Source organism: Kwoniella dendrophila, chromosome 3 (assembly GCF_036810415.1).
Source record: "Kwoniella dendrophila CBS 6074 chromosome 3, complete sequence".
Taxonomy (NCBI): domain Eukaryota; kingdom Fungi; phylum Basidiomycota; class Tremellomycetes; order Tremellales; family Cryptococcaceae; genus Kwoniella; species Kwoniella dendrophila.
The window spans coordinates 2,064,370-2,081,193 of record NC_089478.1 but is presented as its reverse complement, the minus strand read 5'-3'; the positions used below and the strand labels follow the sequence as shown (position 1 = coordinate 2,081,193).

The 16,824-nt window shown below is 38.1% G+C and overlaps 5 protein-coding genes across 5 annotated transcripts; 2 read left to right on the top strand and 3 right to left on the bottom strand.

The window, feature by feature from the left end:
* Positions 1-389: 389 nt before the first annotated feature.
* On the bottom strand, positions 390-4,982 carry L201_003054 (uncharacterized protein; the record flags this gene model as incomplete). The annotated part of the gene is made up of 10 exons (XM_066218815.1): positions 390-1,067; positions 1,144-1,275; positions 1,341-1,603; positions 1,667-3,090; positions 3,159-3,283; positions 3,400-3,603; positions 3,683-3,967; positions 4,083-4,661; positions 4,770-4,831; positions 4,925-4,982. The coding sequence occupies 10 exons, from the start codon at positions 4,980-4,982 to the stop codon at positions 390-392; spliced, it is 3,810 nt and encodes a 1,269-aa protein (XP_066074912.1).
* Positions 4,983-5,607: 625 nt separating this feature from the next.
* On the bottom strand, positions 5,608-6,880 carry L201_003053 (uncharacterized protein; the record flags this gene model as incomplete). Its single annotated transcript, XM_066218814.1, has 3 exons — positions 5,608-6,261; positions 6,336-6,448; positions 6,568-6,880. The coding sequence occupies 3 exons, from the start codon at positions 6,878-6,880 to the stop codon at positions 5,608-5,610; spliced, it is 1,080 nt and encodes a 359-aa protein (XP_066074911.1).
* A 495-nt stretch (positions 6,881-7,375) lies between these two features.
* On the bottom strand, positions 7,376-8,855 carry L201_003052 (uncharacterized protein; the record flags this gene model as incomplete). The annotated part of the gene is made up of 6 exons (XM_066218813.1): positions 7,376-7,402; positions 7,467-7,625; positions 7,690-7,977; positions 8,037-8,216; positions 8,519-8,713; positions 8,826-8,855. 6 exons carry the CDS (start codon positions 8,853-8,855, stop codon positions 7,376-7,378), a joined length of 879 nt encoding a protein of 292 aa, XP_066074910.1.
* A 671-nt stretch (positions 8,856-9,526) lies between these two features.
* L201_003051 (uncharacterized protein) lies at positions 9,527-11,678 on the top strand (the record flags this gene model as incomplete). The annotated part of the gene is made up of 3 exons (XM_066218812.1): positions 9,527-9,645; positions 9,730-11,114; positions 11,176-11,678. The coding sequence occupies 3 exons, from the start codon at positions 9,527-9,529 to the stop codon at positions 11,676-11,678; spliced, it is 2,007 nt and encodes a 668-aa protein (XP_066074909.1).
* A 1,318-nt stretch (positions 11,679-12,996) lies between these two features.
* L201_003050 (uncharacterized protein) lies at positions 12,997-16,822 on the top strand (the record flags this gene model as incomplete). The annotated part of the gene is made up of 6 exons (XM_066218811.1): positions 12,997-13,887; positions 13,952-14,837; positions 14,896-14,948; positions 15,008-16,194; positions 16,263-16,668; positions 16,733-16,822. 6 exons carry the CDS (start codon positions 12,997-12,999, stop codon positions 16,820-16,822), a joined length of 3,513 nt encoding a protein of 1,170 aa, XP_066074908.1.
* Positions 16,823-16,824: the final 2 nt, after the last annotated feature.

The following is a 16,824-nucleotide window of genomic DNA, read 5'->3' as shown; positions in this document are numbered from 1 at the left end:
CCACAGTGAAACCTTTTCTTAATACATTACCTAATTATATTTACACACCCCAATCTGTTACGAGCGTTCACTACTAATGTAATCGTTCTATCATCAAACATTCCTTTTTCTTCCCGACCTGTTCTTTGTGCGCATCCTCTATTAGTGCTTCTGTGACTACTTGATGATAATGTGAATGCTATCTCTGGAATATTATCTCTTAACTATACTTCAAATCCAATACAGTTATCGTACACAATGCGATGATTCATGAATATATACAATGTATAATGGAGATAATTAACAAAATATATACAAATAAGAACAGTTATAGCAGACAAAATAAACATAACTCTAATTCAAACTGAAGATGTAAATGATAAAACGATTATTAATACTTCATGATTGATTTATTCCCTTAAAATACCTCTACCCATTAAACCTTCCATTTCTTTTAACATTTTTTCTCTATCAATTTGATCTTTTTCTTCTTCTACATTATTATTATTATTATTATTACTACTGTCGTCATCAGATTGATTTTTATTTTTGTTTTCTATAAAATCATGATTATAATCATGTTCTAATAAACCATTTTTTTCCATATAATAAACTAATAAATCTTTTTGACCTTTATTCAAATTAGGTACGAAACTTAAAGTTTTTTGAAATTTTTTTAATACAACTTGAATTGATAATAATAAATTATATGAAGATTGTCTAATTAAAGAAGAAGAATTTGGGGAATTTGAATTATTTATTGATTGTTCAATTATTTTACCTAATGAATTACCTTCAACTAAAATTACAGGTTCAGGTAATTTTAATATACACATTCCTAAACTTGTTAATCCAAATAACCATCCTGAATTTCTAATTCTCTCTTTTTCTTTTTTCTCCTTATCACTATGATTACTGGTATTGGATTCAGAATTGGACATACCATCCTGTACGTTTTCTTGGGTAGAATATGGAGATGGATGTTCATTTAGGAACTGTTCGAGTGAAGACCTTAATAAGGTCAAGAAGTATATAGGATCTGATATTTGAGTCAAGAGCGAAACCAGCGCGTTGGTCGATTCAAGTATCTGTGTAAACAGTAAGGCATATTGTGTCAGCTTAATGAGCCAAACAATATAAACAAGCTAAAAGAAAGAGACTTACCGTTGCATCGTGACTCTCTCGAAGCCTGAACAAAGCCTCTACCAGTTCTTGTTCGTGTCCATCGAACAACACCCATTGATGTTGAACCATTTCCCAAAGTACTACTAAGCCTTGTTCAAGTAATTCTTTGTTCTGTGAATACCATAAAGAACAAGCTCAGTTTATCGCCAAATGCATAGTAGATAGGTTAGACTCACCTGATCAGGTTCTAAGAACCTCAATAAACCCTGTAATATCTTTTCAAAGGTTCCATCATTACTCCAGACTTTCTTTTCCTCTTCTGCACTACTTTCTCCATCTAACCCGTCTTCATTGTGTACAGGATGAGAGGTAGAAAACAGAGCTATCTTTTGTAGATTCCTCAAAGAAGGTTGTCCACTTGATAACGCTCGTATATCTTCAGTGACTGCCGATGAAGTTGATGGTGTGGTTGATTTCAAAGGCGAAGCTTTATCCATCACTAAATCGTGCGATAGCTCATCAGCACCCACGTGCTTACTAAAGTCCTCCTGAATTCACTTACGTTCCTGTCTTTTGACCCACCAACTTCTCTCATGTTTTCTTTCTTTCAGCCTATCCATCATTAGAGGAGTAACAGCTTCAGGTCGAGGTGAGTCTTCCCAAATTTTCCTTGAATTGGCATTTAACGGTGTTTTATATGCACTTCCGATGCCATTTCCGTGTGGTCGGCCATTGGTAGTAGATCTGATAGGAGTTATAGGTACATTCGGATTGTTCCCAGGACTATTGAGTGTAGATGTGGATATGTTTGTGTTTTCATCGTCATCATATTCCATCAACTGTTGAGCGGCAGATTCGGCTTGAGCGATTTGAGCTCTTCTTGCTTCATCTACAACACCATTTCCAGGTGGTAACGAGATACCTTGAGGGGGAGTTCCACTTATCCAATCCACATTATCGCCTAGATCAGCTTCAGCTTCATGAGATACTGATCTTTCCATTCGTGCAGGAGTTCGTAATCCTAAGCCCGTTTCCGTTTCATTAGCAGAGGAATGCAGTGGTCTTCCAATGCTTTGAGGTGTGCGAGGTATTGATGATTGTCTCAATGGGGAATCTCGATTGGGTGATCCTTTTGACGGTGAACCCATATTGAGATTATTGTATTTTTCTCTTGTTTGCGATAAAAGGTCTCTAGGTGATCCCAATGATGGTGGAACGCTTCGACGAGAGGCAGCTCTTTGGGCAGGTGTAGGAGTTGAGGTTCCAACTGGTCCAGGAGTGGAAGGTAAAGGAATGTCATGTGGTGAAGGTTCAGGTGATTCCTCTTCTAACAATTCAGGTCTTCTAAGTCTTTCGGAGACTGAAGCAGATGAGTTTGATCTTGGTATACCTTGTTGTAAACTTGGTGAACCAGGTACGGGACCAGAAACAATTCTTGGTGATTCTTGAGCCATCTTACCTGCAGCTAATTCAGCTGCTTTAGCTTTTCTCTTTTCAGCTAATAAGGCTGACATTGTACTTGTAGCTCTTTTTGCTGGAGGCGCAGCTTTACTGGTAGTTGTGGGAGGAACAACAATGCCATTTGAATCGTGTGGGTTTGCTTTTTCCAATTGTTTTCTTTGCATTCCATCAAGTGAGTTTATAATTGCTTCAGCTTTTTGTTTCCAAATTGAATAGTAACTCCAAAATGCTTGTCTAGCTAAATCCCTTACACCTGGATTAACATCTGCTAATGATTTTTTAACTGATCCTTCTAGTTGTTCTGATAATCCTGGAGTAGTTTCGATAGTATGTTTAGATTTATTTCCATGAATATCAAGAAAAGTTTTGAGGTGTCCAGTGGAGTAATGTCGGGTTTGAACGTTTTTATCTGATACACCCGCAGCGATATGAGCGATGAACAATCTTGAATGAACATGAGTATGTATGATAATAGCAGAAACGCAAGCTTGGGATCGATCCGCTATTATCTTTTTTGTATATCCTCTATGGATGAAGAAGAATGTCGGATCAGCGGTTACAACCCACCAAGAAAGAAATAAAGACAGGCTTACGCCATTTTTGCAAGGATTGGTAATAAATGCTCTACAAATTGATCGAAACTGGGACCGAGAGTTTCGGCTAGCTCCTTCATCAGATAACAGGACTGCTGAGCGACGGTCGTTCGAAGACTGACAATCTGAAATTGGGTCACTCGTCAGCTGCGTTATTGATATGATGGACAGACGATTGTGCCCAGAACAGCCGATTGCATTATTACTATGGCGTAGATGGTCGCCGAAAAAGAGCACTTACAGTCTTCAACACACCTTCCAATATACCATTCTTTAGACCTTGTATGAAAGCTTCGTTGAATTTTGGCCACACGCCACCACGTAACATCCCTCTTATCCTAACTACAGCTTTCTCCCTAGGTGCCCAATTATGTTCAGTTTCTTTTCCCTCGAAATGCGGTAACATCGCAGCCAGTTCATTGGAGACATCATGTGGGGACGCAAGCTATATTCGCGAAAAACGCAAAATCAGAAGGGGTTAGTCGCTTCTTGAACTTCATCGGTTCGGTTTTTCTAATACTCACGTAAACGACATCGACCTCGTCGCCAGTACCGCTACTATTGGGTATCGAAGAAGAAGCAGTAACACTTGGCTTGCCATTCACGTATTGATCTTCTTTAGGTGTTTCCGCGCCAGAAGATTGTATCGCAGGCGTTGATCTACCTGATTCCACTGCACCCCCTCCAATGACTCTAGCGACGATATCATTGGATATCGTCTTTCTAACATTTCTAGCTAGTAACAGTTTCTTTAATTCTGATCTGGCTGCTGCAGGAGTTGAAGCAGGTGATAACAAAGCTACGACGGTCTGAGTAGATATTCAATCGTGTTAGTCATTAAGGAGAACATATAAGGTATAATATCGAACAAGAGGAAAATCGAGACATGATCAAATAAGGATTAACAAAGGTGGGCAGACATACCTCTTTAGCTTGTTCTCTTACATTACCATCAGAATCTTCTAATAAATCAACTAAAATACTTAACCAACCTTTTAAACTAAATTTTGAACCTAGTTCAGATTTCAATTTAATTATTAATTTTAAAATTTCAACTTTCGATCTCCAAGATTTCGAATTTAATGTATCTTTTAGATATCTTTCAAAAATTTGTGATAAAGTTTCTTTTTCTTTTACCTTTACCGCTGATACATTTTGTACTTTTGATGATGATGCTAATGAAGATGAAGATCCGTTAAGTGTATGTGTAGTAGTCGTAGTCGTAGGAGAAGGAGGATCAGATTCAAAAGATTTTTTACCTAAAATCAAAATACTATTACTTGATGCACTATATATACGTTCTTTTGAATCATTCAACTTTTCTAATAATGCAGGTAATATTTGTAATAAACTTAAACGTAAATGTGTTGTAGGTTGTAAAGGTATTAATTCTAAGAAAAATGGTAAGAATGATGTTAAAGTTGATATTTGTAATAATGAATGTGATGATCTTATTAATGGTGGTAATAATAAGATTAAAGGATCGATTGTTGAAGAAGGTAGCTATAAATGAAGATAGATAGGTATGATTAGTTGAAAATGTCAAATTCACTACCAACACATGTGTAACCACATATTTTCAGTTAAATATGAGAAGGATTGTCAACTCACCTCTGACACTTGTTCAATCTCCAGACCAAAAGATTGTATCAGATCGACTTTCTTGTCCGCCTCTATGAGATCACATATATTACGTCAATTCCCAAAGATGATTCAGCTTGTCAAGCGAAGACCTTTAGTCTGAACATCTTGAAAGAGTAACATACCTGCAATCTTCAATTTACTTATTCTAGCTACAACATCATCTTCACTGAGTACTTTCATGATGAATATTTCTGTTTCCTCGGAGTCGGTGCAAGTGAATGTCCTAGTTGAATGATGGAAGAGTGTACTCCAGGAAGCTGATGACCAAGATGTCGAGACTTGTTGTTTGACTATTTGTAGTATAAGCAGCTAGGTACGGCAGTCTCGTGCTATATATGTCTTGAGCAAAAGAGAAGTGATCCAGTCTTTGATAGTCAGGTGTGATCAAGCAAGGATTAAAATTCAACATTTCAACATTCATTCCAGCATTTAATGATAATTGTTTTGTGGATTGTTCCGGTTATTTGTTTACAGCTTGGACCTCTCGCCGAATACGGCATCTTACCTATCATCAAGCTTATTATGGACAGTGATCTATGACTGGTTAGACATATATAAATGCTTTTAAAATGCATAACATCCAGTTATATGGAAGAGGTAGAAGAATCAATTATAAGATACAATGCATATTTGAGTGAGATACATGCGTAGCAAGGTACTCTTTTTATTTACGATTTGTTATTTACCTATCTACATATGATTGGCATTTTATGACGACTATGAAGTGTGTGTCCGATATGTACTGAATGCCTTCGCTTCATGTCTGTAGCATCGACTAATGATTCGTAAATGGATTTGAAATTTACTATTTCCTTGGACTGACACTTCTCATACTTCTACTTCTTGATCTACTTCTTGAATCTATACTCATACTTCTTGATCTACTTCTACTTCTACTTTTACTTGGTGTATATCGTTTCTTTCTTGTTATAGGTGATCTTGACTTTGACCTTGATCTACTTGAAAAACTTCTGGATCTTGAATAACTTCTTGATCTACTTAAACTTCTTCTACTATTTGCACCTCTACCATATTCTGGACTTGGTCTTCTTGGTGCACCTCTTTCATTTGGTCTTCTAACTATTAATGGACTTCTATCTCTTCTTTGTGGTCCAGGTCCCCCATATCCGCCTCTTCCACCATTAAATCCACCATTTCTTCCTCCTCCTCCACGTCCACCATATCCACCACCTCCACCTCCTCCACCTGGTCTATAAGAATCTCCTGCTCCACCACCTCTATATCCTCTTGATGGAGGCGATCTCGACCTTGATAATGATCTTCTTCTACTATAACTACCTCTTCCTCCTCTAGGTGGTGATCTACTCCTACTTCTTGAATATGATGGTGATCTTCTACGTCTAGGTGGTGGAGACCTACTTCTAGATCTAGATATGGAACGTCTTCTTCTCACTATAGGTGATTGTGGTTTTGGTGCGGGTAATGGATGTTCTGATATCTATTTTAGGTTATTATTCATGTTAGTTGACAATTGTGATGTGGATTGAAACGATGACAGAGTTGACAGCTCACTTGTATAGATAAGAATGAACCGTCTAATTGACCTCCATCCATATTTTTGACAGCTAAAGAAGCATCTGAAGATTGAGCAAATTCTATAGCTGCTTTACCACGATTCAATCCGGCTAGAAAAAAGAGTTTTATGTCAACTATTTTTTTCTGAAAGCAGTCATATGTAATCTTCCCAGATAGAATTTTTAATTTCCAGAATATTGCAGTAACGATTTTTGTGGAGCATACTTACAAACTTTGAAAACAGGTAAATCAACACCTGTTATTCTACCATATTCACCAAAAATTTCTTCCAAATGACCTTTCATTACATTTTTACTTAATCCCGAAACGACTATAACCCTTAATCCACCATCTCCATTTTGTTTCCTTGTTGGTGGTGGCGATCTACTTCTACTTCTAGTATATGATCTTCCTCTACTTCTTGATCTAGAACGAGATGGTGAACGAGAATGAGAAGGTGATAAAGGTTTATTATTTTGACGTGATTTTGAAGGTGAAGGAGTTAATGATTTGGGTGTTCTTGATCTACCTCTATCAGACATTTTGTTTTACTGTTTTTCTGCTTTTCTTTTAAAGATATGCTTAAACTTGAATTTTCAGAATTATAGAAAAGGAAAGGAATGTCTAAAGCTCAAAATGGTTGATACCATAATTATTGCACACAAGTTGATGCTCATCAACGGTATGAGGCGACGTCACGACTAAATCTCAAGTTGACAACATTAAATGCCACTCTCGGAAAAAGCATGGGAAACTCCCGTTGTCAGTCTCGATGCCAGCTATATACTCGTACACGCGTCCTAATTAAAGACAACTCTGCTACAACATCAACCCTGTTTTTGGTTTAACTTGAACTACATAGTCATGCTCGCACAAATGTACAGCCCATGAACTGTGACAATACAGCACCGAGGATGGTTTACTTCAGCAGTTCCGTTAAAACAATTGCATTCGAGAATATCCCATGTAGCTTTTTGAATTAAACTTCTTAACACACATCCTCCTTTTTATATTATGTTCATATATGGAAACCCCGTTTAGGCGTTGAAGGTGAATGAAGCACCCTGTGTGAGAATGATTTGATGAGCTTTAAACTCATGTGACATTTACAAGGTAGCTAAAACTCACGACTTTGTGGGCGGCTTGACCAGCAGCAGGTTCGTTAAGTCGGGTGGTGTCAACAGCAAGACCGAATGAGGCTTTTACACCTGGTCGGAGAGCTTGGGTGTAACCGAGAGCAAGGACACCGGCGTTGTTGATTTTAGCTTTAACGAAAGCGGCGTTGTCCTGAATGAGTCGAGTTAGCTTTTGATAACATTTTAGGTAATGTCTAATAACACCTCTGACTTACAAGGTAGGTTTTAGCACCAACTTCGAGGGAAACACCGCCGGTGGTAGATTTGGTGTCGTAGACAGCTTTGGCACCGGCTTCTACATCTTTAGAGACTTTGTGGTAGTATGAAGCAGCAAAGGTAGAAAGGTTACCGAGACCGTGGAGGGTAATGGCGTATTCTGGGGCAGAGAATCCAACGGCACCGGCGTATCTTGTGATAGCACCGGAGAGGACATCGTAAGAAGCTTCAGCACCAACGAGGAAACCATCTCGGCCAACTACGGTATCAGCGGTGAAGGTTGGGCCCTGATAACAAATATCAGCTAGAGTCTGACAAAAACTGTAGTTTAGAAGAATTTACTCACTTTGAAAAGGTCAACGGTGGCTCTGGTGTGGAGGGATGGTTGCTTGTAGATAGCGGTTAAGATAGCGGATTTAGAAGCCTTGGCTGGGTTAAGGGTGGTAGCGAGGTCGAGTTTAAGACCTTTGGCAATTTGATTCTCGAGCTCAAGTTGAGTTCTGAGGAGGTTGGTGGTGGTCCAAGCCTGAAGTGAGGATTAGTCAGCATGAAGCACTACGTTTGATTGGTTTCCATAATTTCGTTGCGAGTGTAAGAAGGGGAAAGCATGAATAAAATCTAAGTCGGGTTATCCTGCCTCTATGAGCTAGACATCCCCTAAATAGCCTGATTGTTAGGACTTGTCGAGCACTCTTCTATTGGCAATGCAACATTTGATTGTTCTAATCTACTTAGAGCAGACCTATGATCTAAATGCCAGAAAATCCCCCCGTCTGAAGTCTAACCTTTCTCAAGCGGAAGTCGAATCAAGAAAAACATGATACTCACTTGGGTGAAAACTAAACCGTTTTTGAAATCAACGTATTTACCTTCAATGTCACCGTTGATGGCACCTGATTTATCATCTTTGATACCGGCAACTTTGAAAGCTACGTTTGATGGAGTGAGGGTTTTGACCTCGAGAGAAGTACCTTGAATTGGGTAATCTTTGAGGAGGAGATCGGAAGATGATTTACCGAGATCCTATGGGAGTGTAAGACCATTAGTTTGATATTGCATTTGGTGGAATGATAACGCAGGAGTGTGTCTCAAGATAGATATGTATATAAGAAGAACATAGACATTAATAACATACTTTCCATGATGGGGGAACGGCTTGAGACATTTTTACTATACCAGTGAAGGATAACGCGTTAGTTGTGGGTTTCTATGTACACCTGAATACGGTCGACTTACATAGATAGATTTACGCGTAAGGTAGACGAGTAAAGATTAATGAGATATAGAATGTTTACTTGAAAAAGTTATTAAAAGGTGGCAATGATAATAAATAACAAGAGAAAGAGGAACGTTTGGGGGAAGTAAAGGATAGTTGTGGTTGGGCGAGGTGATGAGTGATGGTTTCGGCTGTACTAGTTTACTTGGTAACTAAACATCAGGTCATAGGATCATTACTGAAGATGCAATCGTATATTCAGGGGCGGGCTCGAGCGCATTCCATGCGTAGAGTCGCTAACTACTGTATGTTCTCCGTTAATCGGAATTAACCGGTTACCGTATATATGTGGCACTTGTTCAATTAACCAGTGACTAGTTTATACGCGTATTCCTTTTTAATCCGGATCTGCTGCTCACCAACACGTGTAATACGATATCGTAGCGATGATGATGTAAAAGCGATAACTTTTACTTTTTGTACATTCAGTTTCAACGGTTTCAAACGCACAGTCCTTTCATTCTGCTTGAATGACAGAAAAATCAAGATTTCTAGTCAACATCCCGTCAAGCGTTCATTACTGGATGAATTGCTAGATCAACCTCGTCCATGTCGCAGAGATGGACCCAAATGGTACCTGGAGAGCAGGTAAAGCAAAATCTTTGGTAAATCAAGTCAATGACAGTCGGTCATCTTCAGATGCAGAAAGTAGTCAACAAGGGTGGTCTGGCGCAGAATGGTAAGTAAGAATATCTCGAGCTCGGACCTCTATCAACGCACTATTATGAAGGGGAAGAAAATTTAATCATTTCGCTTCATGTAGGAATACCAATACCAACTCTAGACCTTCACTTTCTTCAGGTGATGAACGATTACCATCACCTATACAAACCTATCCATCACAACCTTATGATATAGCTTTAAATCCTAATGTACCCCATCGTAGATCAACAATAACTAAATCATCCTTACATACAGTAGGATCCAATGTATCTCTTGATGGTTTAAATCATTCAAGACAGCTGAACGGATCAGGATCAGCGATTTTAGATATTAATTCGACTTCTTCACATACTCATCCTTCCCATTCACCAATATTCACTTCTAACGGTTATTCACAGCAACCTGGATCATCAACAAGTTCAGCTTCAGCTTCAGCTTATGCATCAACATCATATGCAAGATCAAGAAGGAGAGAAACAGAAGTTGAAATTGAAACAGAAGAAGACGAAGATCATTATAACAATAATCAAAATATAATGGCGAATTCATCCAATCCGGGAAGATTGAAAATAAAGAAACGAAATAGAGGTAGTTCGTTCTCGTTACCTGTTCATCGTAAAAGAAGAATATCAACTTCTTTACCTTGGTTGACAAGATGGTGGCCTGGCGGTGGTGGTGGTGGAACAGGACATTCCGGCTCACATATACAACAGAGTAAACAGAAATTATCAAAAACCTCACCTTTAAAATTGATCTTATATTTAGTTTTAATGATTGGAAGTTTGATATGGGGAATATCAATATGGAAAAAACATTATGAGATTCAGGTTGAATTTTCAGTTTTCAATAAGAAATGGATTAAATCAGAAATAGACTCGATATCGAATTTAAAAGGATGTTTCAATAATCCTTCATCAGAATATAATATCACAAAACATTTATCACCAAAGAAAAACATGTTGAGTCCTGGTATATCATTAAAGAGAGGTATGAGTTGTTATGATTTTTCTTCAACTATACAAACATCAAATAATCAGAATTTAGAGTCAATGATTTACCATACATATTGGAGATCAGATTTGATTCAATTTAATGAAAGACAAATCACAACTTTGTTATCCTTTTTAGCTACACAGCCGTTAGAATATTCAAAATTAATTTTATGGACAAACGGTAAATCAGCATTATCAGAAAATGTACATTTGAAACCATTCTTACAGAAATGGGGTGAATATATTGAAATTAAACAAGTTGATATGTCATCTTTAACGAAAAATACAGATTTACATGATGTTTTATCTCCTTCTAGTAAAGATCAAAATACAGATACAGTCTTTGATGCAAAAGGTTGGGTGGACGGTGATGCTATTAGATTATTAGTACTTTGGCATTTTGGTGGTATTTGGTTGGATATGGATCAAATATTAACTAGAGACTTACATCCTTTAACTGATCAAGAATGGGTAACTCAATGGGATTGTTATGGTAAGTAATGAATTTTCATCTACAAAATGGATTATCTAACATTTTATCTCGCCTTCTCCAGACAAACCATATTACGCGCTTAATGGAGCACTTATGCATTTCGAAAAACATTCACCTTATTTATGTGAAGCATTTCATATAATGGCAACATCACCATTTCCAGAACCAAATACATTTACATGGGGATCACATTTATATTCAAAATTACATCGAGCATTATTATCATCACATTTAAAACCATTTAGTGTATTACCTTGGTGTTTCGCTGATCCAAGAAATTGTAGAACAGATAATAGATTTCCTGATCCATTTTCCTCAGATCCAGATACATTTGCAGGGAAAAAATGGCAAGAAGAAAGTGGAAGAGAAGAATTAGAAGAAAGAGTAGGTCAAGTTTGGTCAGTACATTTACATAATCAATGGTATAAGAATTTTCCAGAAAATGGTTGGGTACAAAGATTATTGAATGGTTATCAAGATCAATTGAAGAGATTAGAAATTTATGCTCAAGCGAAAGGCTTAGTGGATCAGACTGGAAGAATCAAATTAACGAATGATGATTAGGCGTGAATTTATACAACATGATGAATGATATATGGGTCAGGGTAATGATTGCATCAAATACACGACAAAACAATGAACCTAGGTCTTTGGGCAAGGGGTTTATCGTAGTTTGTCGCCAGAAATGTCAGCTACGATGATCGAACGCATAACGATATCATCATGTCCATGCACAATTTTACAACCAATACATGCACACATGCTTTCACGAATAATGTTTTGTAATTGACTGCAGGCGTCTGTGATATATATACATGAGGACATATATATATAGGGAAACGACTTCTGACGAATGCATACACAAACAAAGGATTGGTACCGGTGCCTTAAAGGTGATCAATGCGGTTATTGTTTGTTTGTTGTTTGATTGTTGTTTTGGTCTAAAACTCAAAGTCCAGGCCCCGGTCCGAGCTCAATAATGAAGAGTCATTGATTCGATTATATTATAATAGCTCTAGGTAAATATTCACGTGACATTGAAGATCCGCAGGTAATAAAATCAAAGTTATTATGGAGCGATTCTAGTACAGCATCATCATAACCATCAATTTGCTAACGAAACCACCAAATAAGTTAATGATGTTGTTCATGATGATGAATACATAACAAATAACGTATAATATTGTTTTATTCCATTCTATCTCCATTCCAGTGACATACAAATAATAACAAAAGTTGAAACCTAAAATAAAATAATAAAGACAAAACGATATACAATATGATACATTAATTTCTGTAGTAAAATTTACTCTGTAATACCTAATACCGTCCTTATTTCTTGGGCCCAATAAACTTTCAACTTGTGACTTGACGACCAACATTAACTTTCAATTTTGGACCTTTAGATTTTACCTTGAAGATCTTAATGCAGGTACGATTTATCAATTGACCATCAAAAGAAAAAGCACAAAGGAACCGCTAAGAAAGGAATAATTTCCAACCGAGACATATTATTTTGGGTAAATCAATCTATCTCAACAACAAGTAAAAAAAAGAACAAAAAGCTGACGAATATAAAACCAATCTTATTCTTAATTCTTTGTTATAGACCTGATCGTCACAGTAAAGAAAAAAAGAATCAACCTTGAATACCGGCTTATCCCGTGCAGACAAAAGAAAAGCACGAAAAAATTGTTAAAGGAGAGAAGCAATATATTGAAAGGAGTTCAATCAATATATACCTATTACACAACATCGTTGTCGAGAAGCAAAACCATTGATTGTCTGATCGCCACAATTGGTTTTACATCAGGATTGGTTAATCAAGTCAATCATTCTTTATATTACGAATCTTCGTATAACTCCAATAAATTCCGTCAATATGGCAACAACAATAAGACCTTCACCAATACATACTCCTACTACTTCATCCCCACCTACACCACCTACAAATTATCCTTCATTTCCTAGATTATCATCACCTTCTTTACATCTAAATCGAAATGCATCTACATCATCATCCAGATCAACAGCTACAACATCTTCAACATCATCAGTTCAAGCTGCACCAATGAGACCACCACCTATAGAAACTTCTACAGCTGCAACAAGTCATTCACAATTGCCCAGTAGAGCAGAAAGTGGTACAGATAGTGATATAGGATATTCTTCAAATAGAAGAGGTTATAATGGTCCAGAATTAGGTTCAGTAGGTGGTAGAGGTTGGGGTAGAAATGGTCCTAGATCAGGTAGAATGACTCCCCAACATATTATAACCACTCCATCAAGTTCACCTCCCTCGACACATATAAATAGACCTTCAACATCCGGCTCTTTAGGCACGTTATCACCCACCACACCTCGTGCAGCCAATTACCCCACTGACGCACAAAACTCAGGCTCCCCTGGTCCATTAAGAGTAACAGTATCACTTGATCCAATGGATCACAATGAATACCGTAGATCAGAAACATCGTCCCCTTCCGACCCTCTATCTCCAATGAGAGGACGAGGAGGTCATTTGACTGCTCCCTCATCGCCCACCGATCCGCCTAGAGCTCCAGCGTTAGTAGGAGCAAAGCAAAGGACGTTGAGTGTTGGATCTGGTCCAAATTGGCAAGTTGGAAGTAGAAGTGGATCAACAGAAAGAGATAGAGAGAGGAGGCAGAGTCAAGTATCCAATCATTCACATTCTGGTTCAGGTCAAATCAAGAAACCTAGCATAAGGGATTTTGTACTAGGTGAAGAGTTGGGTCAGGGCAGTTATAGCACTGTAAGCTAGGCCTTGAAACGGAAACCGTTGTTATGGATCAATGCTAACTGACCTATAAACTTAGGTATATGCCGCTACTTCTGCAGCATCATCCTCTACGAATCATTCACCTTCATCCGCCAAACCACCTCGAAAATATGCCATTAAAATCATCAACCAACACCATCTTGTACAAGAGAAAAAGGTCAAATACGCAATGATTGAAAGGGATGCTTTAGTACGTTTGTCTACACCAAGACAAAGCAACTCGCCTACTACAGCAAGAGATCATCGAAGAGGATTATCAAGTTCGTCTTCTGGTGGATATGGTCCAACGCCTAATACAGCTAGTAAACGTAAATCTGTTGCTAGTATAGGTAGTTCAGCAGGTACAGCTAGAAAAGAAAATGGTGTAACTAGTAATAATAAAGACAGATTATCAATCGTTACGACGGATAGTGGATTATCTTCTTCACCTTTATCCAGTAATGTACCGTTATCACCAGTAATGAAGACTTTCAATAATAGAAGACCATCGAGGTCAATAGAACGACATCCGGATATGGTTCCGGAACAAACTGAACTTTTGGCCCCAGAAGTAGAGGAAAATGCAAACACAACTTCGAATATAGTTAAATCAAGACCACCCTCTCCTGTCAAAGAAGAAACTTCATCTGCTTCGGCCAGTGCATACGCTACACCACCGCCATCAATCACATCCAGAATAGATGATCATCCTCAACCACCATCAACTGGATATTCTACACCAGATATACAGGGCAGTCCTCAAATCGGTCACGAAGCTGTCCCACCTCGTACTTCGCGAGATCATAAAGGTCAAACGCCAAAGAAAAGACGACAATCTTTAGCTCCATCTGAAAGATCTGTCAAATCAGGCGGTAATAAGATGGGTCAGGCACATCCAGGTGTAATAAGGTTACATTCTACTTTCAACGATAGTACTTCGCTTTGTGAGTGAAGACTGGCAGAAATCGTCAGAGTAATCGTCATGCTGATCACCATTCACAGATTTCGTGCTGGATTTGGCTATCAATGGAGAGCTGGCTTCATTTATTCGAAAGGTCAGCTCACCGCAATCTGAATCTGAAATTAGCGTTGACTAATTTCCTCTATCTACTAGTTCGGCTCATTGGATCTAGCATCCACGAAATATTACTCTGCCCAGCTGATCGATACAATCGAATTCATGCATGATAAAGGAGTAATACATCGTGATCTCAAACCTGAGAACATCTTACTCGATGACGGTATGCGAATCAAGATCACTGATTTTGGATCTGCCAAGCTCATGAACAAAGAAGAAGAACCAGTTGATGATGGAAAGAAAAGATCATTTGTTGGTTCAGCAGATTTTGTCAGTCCCGAAGTACTCAGAAACGAACCTGCGACTGCTAGTTCAGACATCTGGGCATTTGGCTGTATCCTCTACCAATTTATAGTCGGGAAACCGCCTTTCCGAGGTGCTACAGATTACCTTACATTCCAAAAGATCTTGAAAAGAGAAATGGAGTTTCCAGATGGATTCGATGAAGATGCCAAAGCTTTAGTCGAATTGGTCTTGAATCTCGACCCCGCTCAACGTCCTTCGATACAGGATATCAAATCTCATCCGTTCTTCGCTCTCACCGACTTTACCACCATCTGGACTATCCCAGCACCAAAAATCTCAACAGGTCTTACACCTCCTGTAACAACTCTTGCAAATCTCGCGCCAGATTCTGATCTTTGGGCTGTATTTGATGATGAAGTTTCTGATGGTGGATTTGAATACGATCAAGATGAAGAAGGTAATGGTGAATCAGAAGAAGCTGAACAACCTAATGAAGAAGAACCAATCGATCATTCTAAAGAACCAAGATTCGATAGACATGCAGCAGCACATGCAGTTAGAAATGTAGATCATCCTGATAAATCAGTCATTTATTCACCTACTGAAGGTCCACATATAGATATTGCAGAGCAATTGGATCCACCTAAACCATCTTACTTTGCTGCTGGCGAAGAAAAGAAATCTAGAGGATGGTCACATGGAAGTTCAAGTTCAGGTGGTAATAGATCAGCTTTAACAGGTTGGTTAGAATCTATGCGGTTAGGTCATAACAACAATTCACCTATTGGTGGAGGGATCAGATCGAATAGAACCAGTAGAACAAGTGTTAGAAGTGATGAAATGAGAATCATGATGGGTAGTCAAACTTCTTCCAATGGTACTACACCACCTGTACCTACTGGACCAACTCCTGCTACAAGATTAGTGAATGGCGATATGAGAAGATTGAATCTAAATAATGAGGATGATTCCAAGTGGTAAGTCCCCTCGTTGTTCATTAAGAATTGTTCATAGTTCATAAAGCTGATGAATGACATCTGAATAGGTCTTCATTATTACTTTCAAACGAGAGAATTGTCTTTTCATCTCAAATTCAAGCAAGAACTTCATCACCTAATTTACATTTACCTTCATTCCTTATGCCAGCTTTCAAGAAAAGACATTTGATTTTAACTGATTTCCCAAGGTTAATCACTGTGAAAGATGATACGCCTACTTTATCTAACGTTCAAATACACCAACATACACCTTCATCGTCTTCCGCTGGAGATGGTGAAAATGGAAATTATTTAAGAGTTAAAGGTGAATGTGTGTTTGTAGTAAGACCTTCAAATGCTACTCAACAGTCAACACATTCAAATGGAAGTACTATCAATCAAGGTACAGCTGGTTTATCGAATAAAGTTGTTGATGTTCAAGAAAAAGGTTCAAAATCTTTTATTGTACAAACCGTAAGTATATACTGTATAACCTTAAGGAGTATCTGTTGGCTAACATGATATCGTTTTTTCCTAGGCTGCAACGACATATATGTATAATGCTGATACAGCTGAATTGAAAGAACAATGGTTAGGAGCTATAAAGAAAATAACAGGTGTGGTGTAGGT